General features: G+C 35.7%; 1 protein-coding gene across 2 annotated transcripts; it reads left to right on the forward strand.

The window, feature by feature from the left end:
- Positions 1-773: 773 nt before the first annotated feature.
- Positions 774-23044, forward strand: zgc:158403 (tetratricopeptide repeat protein 39A). 2 transcript variants are annotated; one of them, XM_067422486.1, is made up of 18 exons: positions 774-1076; positions 3638-3742; positions 6971-7102; positions 8968-9029; positions 9268-9335; positions 11925-11989; positions 12549-12648; positions 12728-12793; positions 12997-13108; positions 13921-13988; positions 14382-14441; positions 15580-15750; positions 19698-19789; positions 20562-20682; positions 20770-20881; positions 21850-21964; positions 22054-22170; positions 22289-23044. In XM_067422486.1, the coding sequence occupies exons 1-18, from the start codon at positions 1042-1044 to the stop codon at positions 22398-22400; spliced, it is 1713 nt and encodes a 570-aa protein (XP_067278587.1). In that variant the 5' UTR covers positions 774-1041; the 3' UTR covers positions 22401-23044. The 2 variants fall into 2 exon arrangements, with proteins under 2 accessions (XP_067278587.1, XP_067278596.1); XM_067422495.1 differs by having other exon boundaries at positions 12997-13105.
- Positions 23045-23055: the final 11 nt, after the last annotated feature.

Below are 23055 nucleotides of genomic sequence, written 5' to 3' on the forward strand. Positions count from 1 at the left end.
GACTTGTATAATTACATCATCCCAAATGCTTCCAAGAATGTTTAAATCCAGAGAAATAAGCAATTTTAACCAGGACATGAGCCGTGTCCGTGTCAGTGTCTATGCGTTGACAAGGCTTTTATATATTCTGTGTTTTATTAGACAATTGAGAAACTGTTTGGATATCATCAACAGAAAACAAATTGTTATATAGCTCAACACAGTTAATCTTATTTTTTAAGTCTCGTTTTCATGATTTACTGTGAATACCATGTTAAATATCGAACTAGTTCACTGCAGTGTGCACCAAGTTTCTTATAGCTGCAGAGTGAACTCACAGAGTACCATTACTATAAGAATAACTTTCAACATGCTCAAATTTATTCAAAATGATAAAGCAAAGCTGAGTTTCCCCACATACGCATGAGCAGAAGAATCGGAAACGTCCGTCTGCAGAATAATAAAAGCTCCGTGAAATCAAGGCGTCATCACTATTGGGAATCTAGAGGCGAAAAATTACATATTGTGCCTTTAAAACATTGACTTCCATAGTATTTTATATAAAAGTCACTGGTGGCTACCGTTTGATTAATAGGATTTATTTAACAAAGGCTAGACAACAATTTCCCCTCAGAAATTGCTCGTAAATATCGAATAATTACAAAGAAACAGCAGCAAGTAACAGTGAATGAAACGTGTGAGCACCTATTTCACCCCACCACCAGATGTCGCTACGAACTTCTGTCCCTTTCGCACTGATATCCTGCCATTGAACCTGCCGTGAGCTCCGAGGAGGAGTCGAGAGCTCAGTGTTCTCACATCACACACACACACCCACCTCACAACTTCTGCCAATCGAGCCGAACTACTGATCCATATTTCTTATTCAGGTCGAATCTTATAACATTCCTCATCAATGCAGCACCTCCATGCACAGTGAGAGTGAATTTCCACAGGACTTCTGAAGGAAAGCTCTTCACAGGGAGTCTGAGCACTCGAAACAGGTGTTTGTGTGGCCACAAGGCCCAGAGGAGGACAGCTAACAAGACAAAATAGTACATCATGTCCAGTGGGAAAAATGCACCTGTCTCAGAAAAGTGAGTATGAGTGAGTTTGTTTCTGTACATTTTTGTACAGTTATTTTGAAGCTAAAGAAATGCAACAATGCTATACATTTCAACTGTCTACTTAGTAAAACTGAAAACTCTGATGCTTTGTGGTTCCTGAAGTCACTAAATGGCTGATTCAGTATGTCTGTGTTTAGTTTTGGCAGGGTTTTTTTTTTTTTTTTTGGTCAAATTTTCACATCTCTTCCTTCCTTGTTTTGCAATAGAGTTTGAGCCCAGCTCATGTTCTCAGTGAGAGAATGAAATACTATCCCTGGAAATAATGCTTTAGAAATGTTCACAGGTGGCACATACACTAGTTTAGATGATTTACTTTGCACTCTTAACGATTTAATTCTTGAGTGTAGTGTGGCTTATTCATGTTCTTATCCAAAGGCGCTGGCTGTCCAAGCCCTGCATGTGTACTCAGAGCAAACATCAAACACCTTGACAAAATGACACAGTGTGTGAGCCATATTTTGCAGTGCATGTGTGTGTTTGTACATGAGTCATTGCGGCTTGCGAGAGTTAAAGGTTAGAGATACCTTTAAATTACCTGTAAAGTCATGCAATTGCTTTACACCACCAAGCAAATGCATGTGAATTGGTTTATATATTTCATATGCAACAACAGTTGCTGGAGACCCATATTTCTCACTCGTGCATTTCCATGAATGTATATCTGCTCTTTAATGCGCCTCTAAAACAGGATCAACCAGTTGACATTAATTAGTCCTGCTAAATATATCTTCAATGGTCCGGTGCTGAAGAACTCTGCATCAGGTAGCCTTCATAATTTATAAAGGGCGCTGTTTACAGGTCGGAATGGTGTCTTGGTATTTAGTAATAAATGTAATTTCACCAAGTGGGTTTACTTGACTTTGGGAGCTTTGGAGCAAAGTTGTCAACAGACAGATGATAACCAAATGTGACCATTTTATTTCTGGGAGATTTCATGGCATTCACCATCTGGAAAATTATTCACAAAAATGTTTATAATATACGTTCAAAAGTGTTGTGATTTTTTTTTTTACAAATGTTTTTAAAAGACGTCTCTTCTACTCATCAAGAATGCATTTATTTGATCCAAAATACAGTAATATTGTGAAATATTTGTACAATTTAAAATAACTGTTTTCTCTGTGAATATATTTTAAAGTGTAATTTATTCCTGTGATGGTAAAACTGAATTTTCAGCATCATTCCTCCAGTCTTCAGTGTCACATGATCCTTCAGAAATCATTCTGACATTATTATTTGATGCTCAAGAAACATTTCTGATTATTATCTGCTTCATAGTTTTTGTTCAGAATTATTTGATGAAGAGAAAGTTCAAAAGATCAGCATTTATTTGAAATACAAATATTTTGTACATTTAATTAAAAATATATTTAGTGTCACTTTTGAGTAATTGAATGCATCCTTGTATTAATTAATTTCCTTTCAATAAAAAAAATCAATATATAGTCTGATGATTCCTCAAAATCAAATCATGAGGAGACTTAACCTGTTCTAAGGGATCTGACTTTTATTTTATTTTTTACCTTCATAAAATAAAACTGCATTTGTCAAGTTTGAAGTCATACTTTTTGAAGTGGGGACAAAAACGGATCAGCTATTCTACTGGCACTCAGCAGGTTTGACTAACTGACAGTCTGTAATTGTGAAACTTGCTGCATCAGTAGTCCTTTATTGGTGATTTTTAAATGTTTATCTCATCTCTCTTTGGACAATGACCCGATCAGAACCTTCTGTTCATCTTAAGCCTGAGCAAACATCAGAGACGTGTCCTGGTGAGTGAGCAGTGCATGTGACACACACGTTGTGTGAAGAACGGTGCTTCAGTGTTAAATGCTGCTCTATCCCTCGTTCGGTGCAACTTTGGATTATAAGTGGCCTTAAAGGGCTGTGGATGCTGCAATAAAAACCTATTTAAAGACCTATACACTGTAAAAAATTATATGATCCAGAATTCATGACAACCTTTTTTTTTTTTTTACATTACATTAACTCCCTAAAAAAATTAAGCTTTTTTATGTTATTCAACATGTAATATTTTGACACAATATGTAAGATTTGGGGATTAAAATGGAACCATGTTAGTTTGTTGACTTGTGTGCTTGTGTCCAAATGTTTCCAGGTATGTTTAAATCCAGAACATTTTTTTTATTCCAGTGAGTTAAAGCTGAATTTTCATCATCATTAGTCCAGTCTTCAGTGTCACATAAAATCATTCTAATATGATTTATTGCTCAAGCATTTATGATTGCTGAAATCAATCTTGAAAGTGTGCATGCACATCCATAAATGTATGAAAAAAATGCATACATTGTGTGCACGTTTCTTAGCTATCATTTACAATTATATATCATCAGAAATTACATTTCTTATCGCACAGCTTGTACTATATATATGGCTTTAAAAATAAATACATATTAATGATATAGGTCATTGAATGGTCATTAGAATAAGCTTAAAAGAAAAGCAATTGAAGTCTAGGCATGTACTCATTTTGTGTGTGTGTCTGTGTGCGTGTGCGTGTGTGTCATCAGTTCCAGGCAGATTTCCCTTCAGGCCTGTCTTGATGAATGCATGGAGGCCTTGGATCTGTTCCTCAACAACCACTTTAATGAGAGTTTGGATAAACTACGTCCACGGTGAGAGAAGTGTTAGCCATTCTGTTCTCTCATTTCTCCACCCCTCTAGTATCTGTATTTTTAAGAGCAGGTGAGGTGTTTAGTAAAGGTGTGGTACCTACCAAGCCCATGTTTCTATTTTTTTTTTTTTTGTTGTTGTCAGATGCACCAGCAAATTTTGTCTGTTGCTGCTTTAAATGTGCTTCCCTGTGAAGTGCTTGTTTAATTGTAGATGCCATCCCATGATGGCATGCTTTATTCCGGTTTTGATAGAGAATTGCATCAGACTTCCTCCCTTCTCCAGGATGTTTGCCTAAAGATCACACACCCCCAAGCCTGACAATAGTCCCGCATACAGAGTAATTTCATTCTCATTAATATACAGCCGGAAGACAACTTAGGCTGGGAAGGAAACCTCATTCTTACGTGTCTTCAACCATCCTTTAAAAAAAAAAAAATTCATAATAGGGATGCAACAATACGGTTCAATACATACCTCGGTTTTCAACCACGGTTTCCGGTTTGGTTCGTTTTTCTGCTATTCTATTCTTAGGCGACAGGAACAGAAAGATTCTTTTTTTATTGCAATACTCTTTCTTTATTTTACTTAAAAGACTTGAAAAACTTTACTTTACTCAAAAAAGCAAAATTGCAAAAAAAAGCAAAAAACGTTGCTCAAAAAAACTATGTACACATTCCTAGTGTATTGTATAATATAAAATAAATATATATAAAGATTTACAGTGGCAGCTCAGAGATGTACAGCAGCGTTTAAGTATGAAATTGAATGAATAAATGTAAAATTAAAACACTACATAGTCTTCAATATAAAATAGACATTGATTAAAAGCTACTGTAATAGTTTTTTTAATTCAAGAGCAGTGAGTGATTTTTCTCATTGTCTTTTGTTGTTTTATTAACATAATTTTAGAGGTGAACTGTCCCTTTAAGGACAAGTGTTCTCGCCCTGCTTGAATCTCCTATACAGACGCATGCGATTTTACTTTTACTACTGTGGTTATATATGTTAACCTTGTGTGTTTTTGACAGTATTATTAGTGTAGTAAGACTACTTACTCCAGTAGTCAAGTTTTTTTAGTGCGCACGTTCAGCGCATGAAAAACAGTGCATATAAGTACGTAAATTAAATGTTTAACCGCCAAGGCTTTGAAACATAGCCTGACAAGCAAGACCCACATCAAGATGTTTGGTCTGGAAACTCACCATTGACAGGGCTCAATCCGAGGGGCGGGATAAACGGTTGTCTTTCAAACTCCCTCTGCATGGCGTGCACGCAAATGGATAGCGCTACAACCAACATGAGCAACAAAGGTGAAGTGGAGCTCGTTGAGAGATTAAACTTTCGCCGTATCCGGTCGGCAAAACTCAGAAAACATCTTCCCTTCTTAAGAATGACTTCAGTGCCGTTCTTTGTTCTTTTCTCAGAGAAAAGCTTAACTCCGAGTCTTCCACAGTCGCGGTCAAAGCCGATTTGAAAGACCGCCATTCACCAATTTCTGTGTTTACTAGAAGCACGCAAGCGCAACAAGCCATTATTGTGTTAAGCCCCGCCCACCGACTCTATACACGATGTGATTGGCCCGACCAGAGTTTTTTTTTTTACAGCTCAGAACTGTATTCAGAGTTGCTAGATTAGATTTGCTGCCACTAGGATGTGTCTAGATTTCTAGACTACTTTAAAATGCATGCAAATAATAAACTTTTGTTAATGTGAATAACTATGTTCTGTGAGTATAACTCTCTGACACCAGCATTTCAAGTGTGGCTAAACACCCACTAACTTTAGTGCATATGAGAGAAATATTTAAAATGGAGTTAAATACAAATAATAAATTAAATGAAAAAAAAAAAAAGCAATTCACAAGTGTGTATTGAACCTTGAATGCCATACTGAACGGTTCAATATTATATTGAGAATTGTGAAATCTAGTTTATAGCCTGAAACCAAACTTTATGTAGGGCCTCACAATGCTTGGTTTCAGCTATAAATATTTTTTGTTATTAGTATGCTAGGAAAGTTTCTGTCTAGTCAGTTTTGAAGGTCTAATGTTTTGTTATTTTTTCATAACTTAAAGGTGCAGTGTGTAGTATTTATAAGGAATATATTGACAGAAATGCTATATATATATATATATATATATAACTATATATAACAACATTTTTTGTGTGTGTGTGTGTGTGTGTGTGTGTGTGTGTGTGTATATATATATTCATCTTTGCGGCAGTACGTCGCATCGGTATACATAAAGAAGGAGTCTGGCTAGTAGGCTATATCACACGTGAGGAGACTGCGTGTGGCGTATCATTTATTGCCTTTTCTCACAGTAGCTGGGATAATTAAACATATAATTTTGATGGCAAATTGTAATCCAGAAAGGTCCAAATGACAATCATCAGTGACAACTGGAGATTCACTCGTAGTCAAAAGCAAAATATTTGGCTGTACAGAAATTAAAATCTACAGTTCATGCTAATACACACTAAATACACAGTCATGCAATGCTGACCATTAATTTGAGAACAAAGTATAACAATAATAATAATTTGCATGGTTTGATGTGATGTGAGCTGAGCGATCATTAGATTCCCTCTGTTGGAAGCGCAATTTATTGAAATGTTTTTTTGTTTTTTTTTCTTAGTTTGTCAGAACAAAAGTGGCAGACATGTTACTTACTTGTTCAGATGACATTTTCCTGTGAAAATTCTTATTTTGGTCATACTTCTAAGACTTAGAATCTGTGATTGCGAAGTGCAGTTTCCACACCGGTGAGCTGAATGAATGACAGCCACACAAACTCATCAAAACATTAAATTGGTCCGCGCTGAGGAGCCGTGCTGATGCACAACCTCAAGTAAAGATGATAATTCCACAAATAACTGCAGTTGCAGGTTTCAAACAGAGATGTAAAAACTTAAGGACTGCAGCTTTAAAGAGCATAAACATTTAAAGCTGCAGACAACATAACTACAGCACGCACTTACAATAAACAGAACGATATTCATCCATTGGTGTGGATGCTAGTGTGAATGAAAGTTATCCTTCTTGGTGTGAATGTGCCTTTAAACTTGCATCACGCTAACTAATCATGTGAAACATCATGTGAAATTGAGTGTATTTTCATTCAGATTCCTGCATAGAGAAAGTTTTAGGTATTTTCCTCTAGCAGCCTGCTGTAAAGTGTAATCTCACATTGTGAATGTAAAAGCATGAGTTGTGTTGTATTCCAGGTCTAAAGAGAGCATGTATCATGCTCTGATCTATGCCACAGTATTAGAAATGCAGGCCATGATGACCTTCCAACACGACGACATAGTGCATGCTGGGAACACCATGAAGAGCGCTCAGGAGGTGTGCCAGAGGTAGAAAGAGAGCCAAAACAATGCTTTTCATTTGTACTTTTAGGCAAATGGGGTTATTTCCATGTCAGCTGACCCAGTCCTGCAGCGTTTACATTTGCTTGTATTTGCATAGACATTTAACGGCGTAGCTTTAAATGACAGACAGCTGGTCATATCTAATGAGGACTTTTATTGGCCTTACATAACATAGATTAAATTGAGCAGAAGAGATGCGCACACACACACAGTTATGAAGCAGCACTAATCTAGATGGCCGTATATATGTGGGTGTAGCAATGTCACACACTAGCTCACTTTCGGTTTGCTTAAGGAGGAGCGAGTCACACAATCTTCTCTCTGATCTCTTTCTAAATCCCTCCAAACATCATACTGGGAGAGTGACGTTAGTCTGTACTGAAGTATGTATATATATATATATATATATATATATATATATATATATATATATAATGTCACTCTCCCAGTATGATGTTTGGAGGGATTTAGGAAGAGATCACAGAGAAGATTGTGTGATATGTTATCATATATGTGTAAGAGAGCCACCTAAAAATACTTAATGTGTAAATGCATAAATCAGTTTACAGTACACATTGACAAATAAATGGACATATTTCAAATTATGCAACTGATATGAAATATGTAGTAAAAGATTCATATCCAATATCCCATCAGTCAGTTGGCAAGTGCAGTTAGCAATTAGCATATACTCTTATATGCTCTTCAAGAAATAAATAATCTTACGTGGCCAGTTGATCAAAGGTAAACTGATCGGATTTTGGTTATCGGATTGTTATCAAATCTTGAAAATGGGCTGTTCAAAAGGGAAAGAAGCTATCTGAAATCAGATTAGATCATGGGGAACCAATCATAGTTTTAATCTGGAACAAACCTTCAGTTTGTGTTGTTCAAAATTTGTCAGTAGGATTTGGATACCTTTGATCCAAAAAAACAGGATTATCCTGATCCCAAGGACTTCAAGGTGAATTCCTGGAAGAAAATGTAGTAACTTTAAAACTGGTCAAAAAATACAACATTTGTATCATATAATACACAAACACATATTAATTTTTTTTGTTCTTGATTATTTAGGCACATTTTTTAAGTAATAAATTAGAATTAGACATTAGGCTACCTATTAAGCCTTTCAGTAGCCTACAGTCAAAGTAAAAAAAATGATTTAGCCGCCATAAAATAATTACAAACAGATGTAACTATTAAACAAAAATATAATATTAAATTTTATGTTTTTTTTATCAATTATAAGACTTTTTCTTATCAATTATAAAACATAAACCAGTCAAATGTTATTTGCGAGCGAATGCAAGGTTTCTTGGGTGAACGCTAGACAAAAACTTTTCTGAGAGAATGCAAAAGCATTTTTTTTCCTCCATCAGCTCCATAGAACACTAGTAATCCAGAATTGGTCATCTGAAAAAGTGTGTATCTGGATCAGGGGGATCCAATCCAATTTTGCTTTGAAAAACCGGCACAAAAGTAAGATGGATTACCTGATCCTAGATAGCAAAACATGGAATTTCCAAACCCAGATAATTCTGATTTAGATTAAATGTTTTGAACAACTGGCCCATGATTATCAATGTGAGGAATTAGAGGAATAGAAAGTTAATAAGAACAGCCTTAATTTGAAATATAAATAACATTATAAATATATTTTACTCTCACTTTCTGCATGAAAGTGCTGCACGAAATAATTTAAAAATAAAAAATTTGAATGGTAGTGCATGTTTTCAAATTTTATCTTGAATTTCTTGAATTAATAATTCAAATAATGGCTGATGTTAGCCAGGTCAAGTGTGGTTTTCAAGAAGTGTGACTTCACTTGACTTCTTTCTGTTCTCTTTCAGGTTCCGTAAGAAGTCTGGTACTCTGAGGATCCGAGGAGCAAATGATGATGATCTCTCAGAAGGTGCCATTTTTCTCTTTTTAGAAATGTCCATCTCACATTGCTATTATAGAATAAATAAAACTCAAAAAAACGTATTATGTGGCACAGCATTACTTTTGAAGATTTTTAGGCTAATGTTTCGACTGAAAACTGGCATTTAACATTTCTTAGAAGGTGTTTAATTTAATGACAATTTTATGATGAAATGTTGTTCAACCAAGCTTTGAATTTTATTTTTATTTTATGTGATGTTTTACAGAGCAGCTCCATGCTGAAGTGTGTTACGCTGAGTGTTTACTACACAGAGCTGCTCTCACGTTTTTACAGGTTTGACACATTTCCAGACAAAGGTCTCTAAGGCCCTGTTTACACCTGGTATTAAGATGCGTTTTGGTTGATCAGATCACAAGTAGACAAGAGAGACCCATTCCCGTTTACACCTGGTGTTTTATTCTGTTTAGTCTCTTTTGTCCACTTTAAACCCCTTCTGTCCTGATTTCTGAGAGGATGGTACATGTGTGTGTGTGTGTGTGTGTGTGTGTGTGTGTGTGTGTGTGTGTGTGTTAGAAATCAGTGAGAGATTGTGCTTGATACGTTTTTTATTTTCAAACTAAACTTTGGTCTCCAGCCGACAAAGTTTAAATCCCGTCTGGCTAGTGCACTCTCCATAGTGTTTAAGCATTATGCCAGTAGGTGGAGAGTAGGTATCTTTTGTGGCTGTTTGAACACTTTTGACCACATGAGCATATACACTATGAAAGCAATCTGGTGGAATTTTCGACTAACTCTGAAAGTGGACAAACTCAAAACATTTTGGACCCCATTTACATCTGTATTTAGCATCGTCCACTTGTGACCCAATCAATCAAAATGCATCTTAATACCAGGTTTAAATAAGGCTTAAAACAGTCACTCAGACAATCTCAAATGTTTTGTTCAAACTATGTGTGCTATTTGGTATCTTAGAGGTCTGATACGCCTATATATACGTTTACATGCTTAGTAATCCGTCAGCGCGTGTGGTAAATGCATTAAACTGCTTTCGCTTAAGAATAAACCAATCGACAGAGATAGTTTTTTTTGTTTACCCATTACCTCAATTTTTCCCGGCATGTAAATGACTTAACCTGCGGTCTGTCAGCTTGTTGAAGTGTCATATGCTATACATTACATGTAAGCATCCATATCCACTTTATTTTTCAACGCTGAAGTAAGGTGTTTTCTGTAAATGTGCGAGACTTCCGATTTATTAGCCGCTATTGGGAAGTAACGAGATGAATATAACACAGTGCAGTAGACTGTAAAAATGTTTGCTACAAACCATGTGTTTATAATTAGGATATTGCTTTAAAATAATGTTAAGAAATACCAGTTTAGCGAATGACATCAGAAGCCAGACATATTAAAATTACAAATGGCTGAAAATTAAGGTATACGGCAGATTTAGGCGCATCTAGCTATAGCGAGTGTTTTGCCGCAGTGGAGGAGAAATATAATGCAAACTCTGACTTTTTCTTGACCCAACAAATATAAAAAATGTGTTCTCATCTCATGCAGACAAAGACTAGTGGTTCAGTTGTAGAAACTTGATATGAGAGAATATGCGAGAATGAATCTGGTCAAGTTTCCCACTGATATTTTGAAATAATCCAGGGTTTTAATGCTTTATTTAACACCACAACATAACAGATAGAATACTCTGAGTGAAATACATGGATGCTTATGTTTGTATACGTCACCAGCGGGGAGTAACCTGTTTTTTAAATACAGTCTTGTAAACGTGGTTTACCTGCATTGCCAGGTTATTGATTTGCATGTAAATCGGGTTATTTCAATAAACTGATTTTTGATAGTTATCAGCATATTATTGTGCATGTAAACATGCTGAATGACTTTTAGTCCTTGGTTATGGCTACTCCACGCTTTTTTTGAAGAAAAGTTTCTATGTAGATCCTTAAAGGGGTGGTTGCATGCGATTTCACTTTTTTTAACTTTAGTTAGTGTGTAATGTCGCTGCTTGAGCATTAACAGTATCTGCAAAGTTAGAGCGCTGAAAGCTCAATGCAAACGGAGATATTGTCTTTTAAAGTTATGGCAGTTTATTGCCTACAAAAACGGCCGGTTTGGACTACAACGAGCTTCTTCCCGGGTTGGTGACATCATAAACCCTTGCGAGTCACCCCAGATGTGACTTCTGCCCGTAATGGTAAGGGGCGTGGCGTTTCTGGCAACCTGTGCTTAGCACTTCAGCCAATAAAAATACAGGAAACTACATTTGGTCCTCTAACCAATCTAAGACCATTGCGTTTTTCGGAGGGACGGGCTTCATAGAAGCAGGAAGCAAACGAGCCGTTCAAAGGACAGTGGAGACAGCGGTGTGGAATAAAGCTCTATGAAAATAGACATGTTATACTGCATCTCATAAAACACAACCAAGCCTAGAAAAAAAACACAGAACCAACCCTTTAAAAGATTCTTTTAGGCTCTTCTTATATAGAACCGTTTAGGGGTTTCTATCATGGCATCATTTTCTGGATTTAATTTTAATTCATTTTTAATCTTAATGAAATATTATGACATTTATGACAGTTAAACAGCTCGTAAACGTACCTTAATGTCCCGACAACCTCTGCATCCAAGACACGTAAAAGCTTTGAAAACATGAAAAATATATTTATATTATATAATATTATATTAAATATATTACCTTATTTTAAGCTGTTAACCAAAATCCCATAAATAAAAATTAAAAAAATTGCTAAAATGCTAACTCTGTTCTGGGTTTTAGCCTACAGAAATGCATAAAGATTTTTTTAATTATTTATTGAGTCAAGAACCCTAGAACCCCATTGAAAAAAAATTCTAAGTGCAAAGCTCAAATTTGTACCTGATTTCTAATTATCTCTCTATTGACAGGATGAGAATATGGTGAGTTTTATTAAAGGAGGAATCAAAGTACGGAACAGTTACCTCATATACAAGTAAGTCTTTAGCAAGTAAGTGAAAGAATTCTGTATTTTTGTTGTGCATGAATTAGAAAAATTGGTGCCATCATGGCACCTGCCCTTTTTATAGGGATAGTAAAACCAGAAATTAAAATTCTTAATGTACTCACTCTCATGTTTTTTCAAACCTGTATGAATTTATTTTTTTCTGTTGAACACAAAGGAAGATAGAGTGAAGAATATGGGTAACCAAACAGTTTTGGGGCACCATTGACTTCCACAGGTTTTTTTTTTCCTGCCATACTATGGAAGTCAATGGTGCCCCAAAACTGTTTGATTACCCATATTCTTCAAAATATCTATGTGTTCAGCAGAAGACAGACATTCATGCAGGTTTGGAACAACTTGAGGGTGTGTAAATGATGACAATTGACATTTTTGACTGAACTATCTATCTAACCCAATCTATTTAACCCTATCTATTTTAACCCAAATATTAACCTATATTTGATTCCCATGTATGCACCAACAACATGCCCTTGAATTGAAGTATTCAGCGACTCATGATTGATATGACATCATGATTTTTATGCAGGGAGCTGCACACCTACATCCAGTCAGATACATCTTTCAAAGGACTTAACCACAAGCACTTAGAGGGCGGAGTCTCTTTTGGGATCGGGGCTTTCAACTTGGTATGTTTTTCTGTGATATTACGTCCTATGAATAAACTCCAGGCTGTCAATTGTGTTGCTGTTCTTCACTCTCACACAGACTCTTTCACTGTTTCCTGCCCGGATACTCAAGCTGCTAGAGTTTGCAGGCTTTTCTGGAGATAAGGTTTTGAAATTTTATTTGAAAATTTAAGTAAAAATTACATTCTTATATTCTCAGTTTTGTGAGAAAATGTGTTTATTATTTTCTTAATTCTTAAGTGTGTAATTTGTGTGTGTGTGTGTGTGTGTGTGTGTGTGTGTGTGTGTGTGTGTGTGTGTGTGTGTGTGTGTGTGTGTGTGTGTGTGTGTGTGTGTGTGTGTGTGTAGGAATTTGGCATCTCTCAGCTGAATGCCGGAGCCACCTCTCACACCCTGCGCTCTATGCTATGTGCCCTCCTCCTGCTCTGTTTCTACACCTTCCTCTCCTTTATATTAGGTAGCATGTATTTGTGATTAAATTATACATTTTATAACCCCATAAATCAGACATCTGACAGCATTCATTTTTCTTTAGTTAACTGTGCAACTTAAAGGGATAACTTATAATTACTATTTGGGATAGTAATTATAGATAGGTGGATGGATGGATAGACAGACATAAAATTGAAATAATTAAATATGTAGATGTATATTAAAAAAATTGAATATATATATAAAAAATCTCAAAATGCTGCGTATACAGTGTTTGTATGTATGTATGCATGTATAATATATACATTATATACAGTCCAATATAGTGTATAAAATACATTATTGTATTTAAATATTTTTTTATACATTAGACTTTTATAAAGTGATATAAGTGAAAATAAGTTTTATATGACTTATTTAATATAAATTATGTATGTGTATATATATATATATATATATATATATATATATATATATATATATATATATATATATATATATAGTAGTTTTTATATATATAAACTACTACTATTTCAAAGTTTATTAAAGAAGTTAATGATTTTATTTAGCAATGATGCGTTAAATTGAAAAAAAAAAAACAGTAAACAGATTTATTAAAGCTACAAACAGTTAAATTAAATAAATGTTTAATCAGTTTCCACAAAAATATGAAGTGGCACAATGATAATATTCAGAAATGTTTCTTGTGCAGCAAATCAGCATATTAGAATGATTTCTGAAGGATCATTCAAAAAATTTCAATGACCCTAAACATTTGAACTGTATAGATTGAATTTTCAGATATTTTTATTGTTATTAATAAAGTGATGTTTTGTATAGGAACTGGAGAGGGGGAGGTGGAGGAGGCAGAGAGACTACTGAAGCCATTTCTCCTGCGATACCCACGGGTATGTTTCTGCTTCTGTCCTTCTCTCCTTTACAAGTTTGCATGCTCATGAAGATCATCTGGTTTATTTCTAATTTTATTTTAAAGACCCTCTAAAAGGAAAATTTGACTTTTTGTGGCATTTAGTTCATGTCCACACACTGTGAGTTCTCTCGCATACTAGCTGACAAATTCATATTTATATGAACATTTGAAAAATTGCAGTCTTTCTCTTCTATAAAAACACCCCAAAATAATTGATGACTCATTTTATTCAGGCGAATGTCCCTCCCATTAACACCTGCAACCAACTTGCTATAGAAACCCAAATAGGAAAGAAACCTGTGCTGGTCAAGCCATAACTTGGGTTCTTTTTATTGTGTTTTTGAAGCTAATTTTCTGATTATCTCTCCAGGGAGCTATTTTCCTTTTCTTTGCAGGTCGGGCAGAAGAAATAAAGGGCAACATTGATGAGGTAAGAAACGTGAGGAGAACATTTACCAGAATTCATAAATAATGAATACTGAAATATTTGTGGTTTCATATTGAATCTGACCACGTAGCATTTTATTCTCTATTTTGATGATTTTAAAGAGGATCTATTGTTTTTTTTTTTTTTTTTTTTTACATTTTCAGCTTTCTTTAGTGTGTAATGTTGCTGTTTGAGCATGACAAATGTCTGCAAAGTCATTCCTGAGAGAGTTATTCTGTATATCAGTGTGCACTGTGTAAGAATATTATTTATTTATAAAGCACATTTAAATTCAGCTTACACTGACCAAAGGGCTGTACAAAACAATCATAAAAATCCATTAAAATGCAAATAATAAGAACAAAATAATTAAAAAAAAATCTGAATTAGAAACCAGTTACTAATCCAAAAATGAATAAGCAGGAAATGCTAAAAACGTAAAGATGTGTCTTGAGTCTTGACATTAAGGAGCACACTTAATGTCAGGTGTCAACTGATTCCATAATCGTGGAGCAGCAGCTTCAAAGGCTCTGTCACCTTTCGTTTTTAGTCATGACCGTGGGACATATAAGAGCTTTATTGGCAGATCGGAGATGTAAGATGGGGCTTGTCCATTAAGAACCTTAAAAACAGTCAGCAAAATTTTGAATTGAATTCTAAAATAAACAGGAAGCCAGTGAAGGGAACCCAAGATTGGAGTGATATGATCACATTTTTTTGTACTAGTTAACAGTCTTGTTGCTGCATTCTGAACCCTCTGTAAACGTGCCAATGAAGATTGAGGGAGACCATGCTATAAAGAACTACAATAGTCCAGCCGTGATGTAATAAATGCATGGATAACTTTCTCCAAATCTTGGAAGGAAAGAGTTGATTTAAGTCTAGAAATTATTCTCAATTGATTGTAGCTGTTTTTAACAACTGAGCTAATTTGTTTTTTAAGACAAAGCTCGGAATCAAAAATAACACCTACATTTTTTGCATGTAACTTAACATATGCCGTGAGATTGTCTAAATAACTGACTATAGAATTTCTGGTTTTGGACGGACCAAAGATAATGTCTTGTAAGAAATTTTGACTAACATTAAAAATGGGTCTTAATGTTCACCAATTAACATTATTATACCTCTGCATATCCAGGCGGTGGCACTGTTTGAGGACGGCTGTAAGGCCCAGCAGGTCTGGAAACAGCAGGTCTGGTTTCATCACATGTGCTACTGGGAGTTGATGTGGTGTTTCACTTTTAAGAGGCACTGGAAGATGGCGTACTTCTACGCAGACCTGCTCAGCCAGGAGAGCCGCTGGTCTAAGGTGACCCTACTGCTAAAAAAGCTCTAGTCTGCATGTTAAATAAAATAACTTTTCAAGAAGGGCTGCACAATGCGGGCGTTAAAAGTCTAGTTGCAAATTATTTATTTATTTATTTCCTAGATTATTCATCAATATGGCTATAATTATAATTACTACTACTATATATAAGTACTAAATTAAAACTAACTAAGAATGTAAAATAAAGAAATGCATGAAAATTTTATTTGACATTACAGCTGTAAAATTAAAATAAACTTTTTTATGGTTGTCTTGATTTCTTAATTTTAAAATGTCAAACTTTTATTTTGATGGAAAACCGCAGGGCAGGACTTGATCCGTGGGGAATTGTTTGGATGGTTGTGGCTTGCTATCGGTGGATCTCATGATCGCCATTAAACATATCATCAGAGAAGAGAACACATGGCAGTGCATTTATTTAGTTCGATTTGTGCCTTTGAGATTTGATAATTGCACAAAGCCTTTATTACAGTTAAGCGTGCAATTCTACTTAAGTGACCAAATATTCATTGTGCTAATGAAACGTGTGCAAAACAGATTAAATCGGTGATTTGTATGCAAAATTCAAAATTTTCACATAGTTTGATCTGGTTGTGTTTCATGATTAAGGCCCGTTGGGAATTATTTAATCACCTGAATTATTATGTTTTAGTGTAAATCGAGAAGTTTATTTACATTGATTTTTGGAGATATGATTAACAAAATAACATCCTTAATAATTCAAAAGGCAGTTTAGTTTACTGTACGTCTGAGAAACACCCATGTCATGGCATTTATACAGATCACACTTATACAACCAAGACATTTGTGTCACATGTTTGAAATGGCCTCCACCCAGAATGTAAATCAAATGTAGGATTTTATTGGTGGTGGGGAAAAGCATGCTTAAATTGTGTGTCATGCAAACTAGAAAGCTATGCATTTTGCTTTCCATGGTTTGCCCACTTTAAAGGTGTTTAAACTAAAAGTCAAAGAACCATGTTTGCACACACTGCAGGAAGGATTTTGGCCCACTCCTCCACACAGATCTTCTCAGTCAGGTTTCTGGCCTGTGCCTGAGAAACACAGAGTTGCTCCCTCCAAAGATTCTCTATTGGGTTTAGGTCTGGAGACTGGCTAGGCCACACCAGAACCTTGATATGATTCTTACAGAACCACTCCTTGGTTATTCTGGCTGTGTGCTTCGGGTCATTGTCATGTTGGAAGACTCAGCCTCGACCCATCTTCAATGCTCTAACTGAGGGAAGGAGGTTGTTCCCCAAAATCTCACAATACATGGCCCCAGTCATCCTCTCCTTAATACAGTGCAGTCGCCCTGTCCCATGTGAAGAAAAACACCCCAAAGCATGATGCTACCACCCCCATGCTTCACAGTAGGGATGGTGTTCATGGGATGGTACTCATCATTCTTCTTATGAATTATGCCCAAAAAGTTCTATTTTGGTCTCACCTGACCACATGACTTTCTCCCATGACTCCTTTGGATCATCCAAATGGTCATTGGCAAACTTAAGACGGGCTGGACATGTGCTGGTTTCAGCAGGGGAACCTTCCGTGCCATGCATGATTTCAAACCATGACGTCTTAGTGTATTACCAACAGTAACCTTGGAAACGGTGGTCCCAGCTCTTTTCAGGTCATTGACCAGCTCCTCCCGTGTATTTCTGGGATGATTTCTCACCTTTCTTAGGATCATTGAGACCCCACGAGGTGAGATCTTGCATGGAGCCCCAGTCCGAGGGAGATTGACAGTCATGTTTAGCTTGTTCCATTTTCTAATGATTTCTCTAAGGCCCCATTTACATTGCATGGTTCAAGTGACCCAATTCCGATTTTTTTCCTCTCATGTGGCACAGATGTGGCATGTGAACGTGTAAGCAGGAACAAAACGCATGAATTCCGATATCCTCAGATCGGATTCAGGCCTCACTCATATGTGGTAATAAATCCGATATGATTCGGATGCGTGCATTAGCGTCTACCATGTAAGTGGTCAGATCGGATATTCCCCAGTAAATGTGAGTCGTACGTCATCGAAAAAAGAATGGAGGCGAATGATGTCAACTCAGGTGGACACAAACTGCGATCCAGTGTTGCCAAGTCTGCGGTTTTCAAGCGGAATTGGGCTACTTTAACACAGTTTTGAGTTGCAATTGGACGGGGTTTTTTGTGAAAACCTGGCAACCCCGTCAAGGGCTCTCCTCTTTTTCTCCGCCTTAAGAGAGAAATGTTTTGCCGACTTTAAAGATGCGTGGAACAGTGGAGACAGCAAAACATTGTGCAATCATTTTGTCTGCGTCCATTGCATATTGCGCTGGTTTACTTCCTTTCACCGGTTAAGATCGTCTTGGGCTGTTTTGCCAGTGTACAGTGTAAATGCAAATATCGGATATGGGTCGCTTTTGAAAAGATGATGTAAGCGGGTCGTCAAAAAAATCGGATATAGTCACCAAATCGAAATTGTGCATCAAGACCTGCAGTGTAAATGCAGCCCAACAGTAGACCTTTTTTCACCAAGCTGCTTGGCAATTTCCCCGTTGATTGTATGGGGTGGACAGGTGTCTTTATGCAGCTAAAGACCTCAAACAGGTGCATCTAATTTAGGATAATACATGGAGTGGAGGTGGACATTTTAAAGGCAGACTAACAGGTCTGTGAGGGTCAAAATTCTAGCTGATAGACAAGTGGTGAAATGCTTATTTTTCTCTCTCGCTCTCTCTTTCTGTGTGTGTGTGTATGTATGTATGTATGTATGTATGTATGTATGTATGTATGTATGTATGTATGTATATATATATATATATATATATATATATATATATATATATATATATATATATAGTGAGGAAAATGTTTGTATGTATGCACATACACACACACACACACAAATATACCAAGGCACATATACTAACACAACAAAAAAAAAACATGATTTTATCTGAAATGGAATGGATTCTTGAATTTAGCAGAGATATAAATCAAGACAGCAGTAATCTTTGGGAAGTAAATCTTTTTACTTCCCAAATTATGAAGGAAGGTTTCCATTTCTTCCATTTACATGAGTGTGAATAAATGTACTCACTGAAATTTCCATTTGAATTTTCCATATTCGCCAAGTCAGAAAACTCAAGATATTTGTTAATTAACATATATTTGACCCTGGACCACAAAACAATTCATAAGTCATGCAATTGAGATTTATACTTCTAAATAAGTTGAATAAAGGAGCTTTCCATTTATGTATGGCTTGTTAGGATAGGACAATATTTGGGAGAGAATATTGAGAAAATCGCCTTTAAAGTTGTCCAAATTAAGTCCTTAGCGATGCATGTGACTAATAATAATACATTTTTGATATATAAGGAAATTCATAAAATATCATGATCTTATGGAACATGATCTTAACTTAATATCCTAATGATTTTTGTCATAAAAGAAAAATTGATCTTTTTGAACCATACTATGTATAGTTGCTATTGCCACAAGTATACTGTTCCAATTTATAGCTGGTTTTGTGGTCCAAGGTCTCACATTTTTTTTAAAAAGGGCAAAATGACCTATTTCTTAATGATTGTCGAAATGTTCTCAGCCGTTTGTGAGCCAACAGTTGCGTTAGCCAACAATTCTAGCCTAAATGTAGACAAACTTCCTCTTCTGAAACATGAAGTAAAACCATACAGGTAAAGCCTGGGATTGCACAGTATTTATTTTTTATTTTTTATATATATATATTGAAGTTATGCTACATTTGTTATATCCAGCGATTATACAAACTGCCATGTGTAAGCTGTGTAAATTGGCTTTGTGGGCTGATGTCTTTGCCAGGTTTTTGTTTGGACTGGTTCGTTCTCTTGCTGGTTGTGATTATGTACCGTGTGTTTCAAGTGTACAGAAGGATCATTATGGTTGTCTCTCTCTTTCTCTCTCAGGCCATGTACGTGTACATGAAGGCGGCTTATCTCAGCATGCTTCCAGATGCAGAATCCCGGCCGTTCGGGGATAATGAGGTGGATCTCTTTAGGTAAATACACTCGCATGTAATTGCATTGCCAACACATGAGCAGACGAGGCTTCCATGAAACAATTAATTCTTTCCCTGCGTCCCAGTTCGCATACTATCCATACTAATTAGTATTCAAAAATAGAATTAGTATGTCCCAAATCTTTTTTTGTATGTTGAAAAGAATATTCCAAATATGTATGTTGAAAAGAGTATTCCAAAGATACCTGTGTTGACCTGTGTTGTAGATTCAGTGTTGTCCACATTATATTTCACCTCAATCAGCATTGTGAACTTTTGTAATGACACGTTTGGCCATTAACTTTTAAATGCATCATTATATTTCAACTGCAAGCACATGAAGAGAGTCTGCATTAAAGACTCGCAAATGGCAGATCAACGTGCGGCTACATTTCTCTCCGATACGGTAGGAGATTAAACAAACTGTGGAGGATTTGAACTGTGTGATGACTGACAGGGCAGTTAAACGGTGATGGAATGCACGTAACTAAGCGACAGAGTCTGTTAAAGATGGCGAAGTAGTATGTCCCGAAGCTTGCATACTTTTCTGCTACACACTCAAATGTATATACTTTTTCTTCACAAAAGGAGTACATACTTTTAGGACGTAGTATAAGTGGGCGAATTGGGACGCAGCTTTTCTGTATGTGGGTTCATTGCGTGTATGTTAATGTTGTACAGTATGATATTATCATGCAGTATGGTATCAAAACAGACATTAGTCTTTGTTTAATTCCGGTTCACTTCCAATCTCTCTCTATCTGTCACTCAGACAGGTACCAACATACAAACAAAAGATAGCCGGTAAATCTCCACCCACAGAGAAGTTTGCCATTCGTAAAGCAAGACGGTACAAAGCCATCAATCCAATCAGACTTCCTGTTCCTGTGCTTGTAAGAATAACAAACAACACATTCAGTACACTTCATTTTTTCAGTATTGAAAATATTTATATTTGACTAATGTCCTGCGTGTTTCAGGAGATGATGTACATGTGGAATGGCTTTTCCATGATCAGCAAACGACCTGAGCTCACAGAGGGCATGATGGACACGCTGTTAGAGGCTGAGCGCACCCTACAGGCGGCTCCAGGTACTGCTACACACATTCCGCTGCGTATTCAATGAGAAATGACATCTATTTCATTTAAGGCAAATATGCTAATCTTAGCAGTATCACTCACTTTCTTAGTGAATATGTATAATGCCTCGTGTTTTATATTAAGTAATTGCAGTCTGTGAATAATAAATCCATTTCAAATCATATATTTAAAAACCAATATACCATCTTTATATAATTAATTTCTATTGCTTGGTTAATTTTTTTTTTAATTTTGAGTTTATAACCTATTTATTAGCCTAATAATAGATTCATTTTCAAATGAATTTCTTAACTTATTTATTCATTTCGACATCCAAAAGCTAAATTCCAAAAGAATCACAAGATTTTATATTGTGTATGGTGTATTGCATACATAAAAACGTGTATATACACACACACATTTTATTTTGTATATATATATATTAGTGCTGTCAAATAGATTTATTGCGTTCAAAATACAAGTTTGTGTTAACAGTGCGTGTAATGTGTATAATACATATATTGTACCTTATATATAAGGGTGTGTGTGTGTGGATAGATAGATAAATAGATAGACAGACAGACAGATAGAGTTCATTTGTGCATTTTAGAAAAGTCTCAATTAAAATGCCAGTAACTGCTAAAAAAAATCTGTAAACTGTTATTTTACACCTTTTTTCATCATTACTGCATATATATTTTCCTTTTGAATATTGTTTTATAATTTTATAATATTGTTTGACAATAGCAGGCCTTAAAGGGAAAGTACACCCCAAAACTATACAACTTTCTTTATTCTGTTGAACACAAAAGAAGATATTTTAAAAAATGTGGGTAATCAAACAGTTGATGGTCCCCATTGACTTCCATAGTATGGAAAAAAAAATACTATGGAAATCAATGGTGCCCAACAAATGTATACTACCTTTAGAGTAGTATGCTGTTTCCTATATTGTTTTACACTCTTTCTGTATGTGTAGAGAACGAGTACAGTGTGGACGACACATGCTTAATCCTGCTTCTGAAAGGCCTGTGTCTCAAGAACCAAGGCCAGATGCAGGCTGCAGAGGACTGTTTCAGACAGGTTTACAGCAGGCCAGTGCTTCTGTCTTAATGGATTTTCCCTTCAGAAATGTTTGTTCTATCTCAGGATGGAGTTTGAGATCTGTTTGTGTCTTTAACAGTGAAAAGAAGCTGAAGTTTGATCATTACCTGGTTCCTAATGCTCTGCTGGAGACGAGTCTGTTGTACATAGACACAGGGAGGAAAGAGCAAGCCATCAAACTACTGCAGAAAGCCAAGTGAGTTCAGGCTAGGACAAAACCCATACAGTTCACACACAGAATGATTGGTTTTACTGGTTTGTTGTTTTCTTTTCTCCAGTTTAAAATGTCACATTATTATTGTCTTTCCTGTCAGGAATAACTACAAAGAGTACTCGATGGAGTCTCGTACGCAGTTCAGGGTCCATGCAGCCCTGATCAAACTAAAGGCTGACACCAGTGACCAAGACGAAATAACAGCTTTGTAAGGAAAGATTGTCCTAAATCAATGGCATCTCTTCACTGATGACCTGGTCACTTATGGGGAGAATGAAAGACACGGTGTGGTTTTTATGCATTGACACTGCCTAGTGTTATTATAGGAGACACTAACATTTTCATTTGTACATTCTCCCCCACTTATTTCTGCCAAATTAATGTTTGTTTTAGTCAGATAGTAAATAGTTTGTGAATGAAAACTTTGAATGGAAACTGGGGTTTAAGCTCCTTTTGTGTTAAAATATACATTCTAGGGAGCATTAGAAATCAAATTGAAAAGAAAAAAAAAAATCTGTATTTTTGTCAAGTCCTTTACAAGTGTAATAAGGGAAAACTGACTGTGTTTAAAAAAAAAAGGACAAACCATTTTACACTAAGTTCTGATGATTAAACATACTGATTATTGTAAGGTTGAGTGTGGGATTGAATATTATATTCCTTACATTAATAATAATCAAATAGTTCCCCAACATGCATCATAATCAATTGTCAAATACTGTGGTTATTTTTTGTTATGCAATATATTTTATTAGTAGTTAATATTTATTATTGCTATTAAAATATTTTTTGAAATGTATAATTTATGCAATTTCTTTTATAATAAATTAAGATCAATGCAATCATTTAGCAATAAATACTATGGGT

Source organism: Pseudorasbora parva, chromosome 2 (genome assembly GCF_024679245.1).
Source record: "Pseudorasbora parva isolate DD20220531a chromosome 2, ASM2467924v1, whole genome shotgun sequence".
NCBI lineage: Eukaryota > Metazoa > Chordata > Actinopteri > Cypriniformes > Gobionidae > Pseudorasbora > Pseudorasbora parva.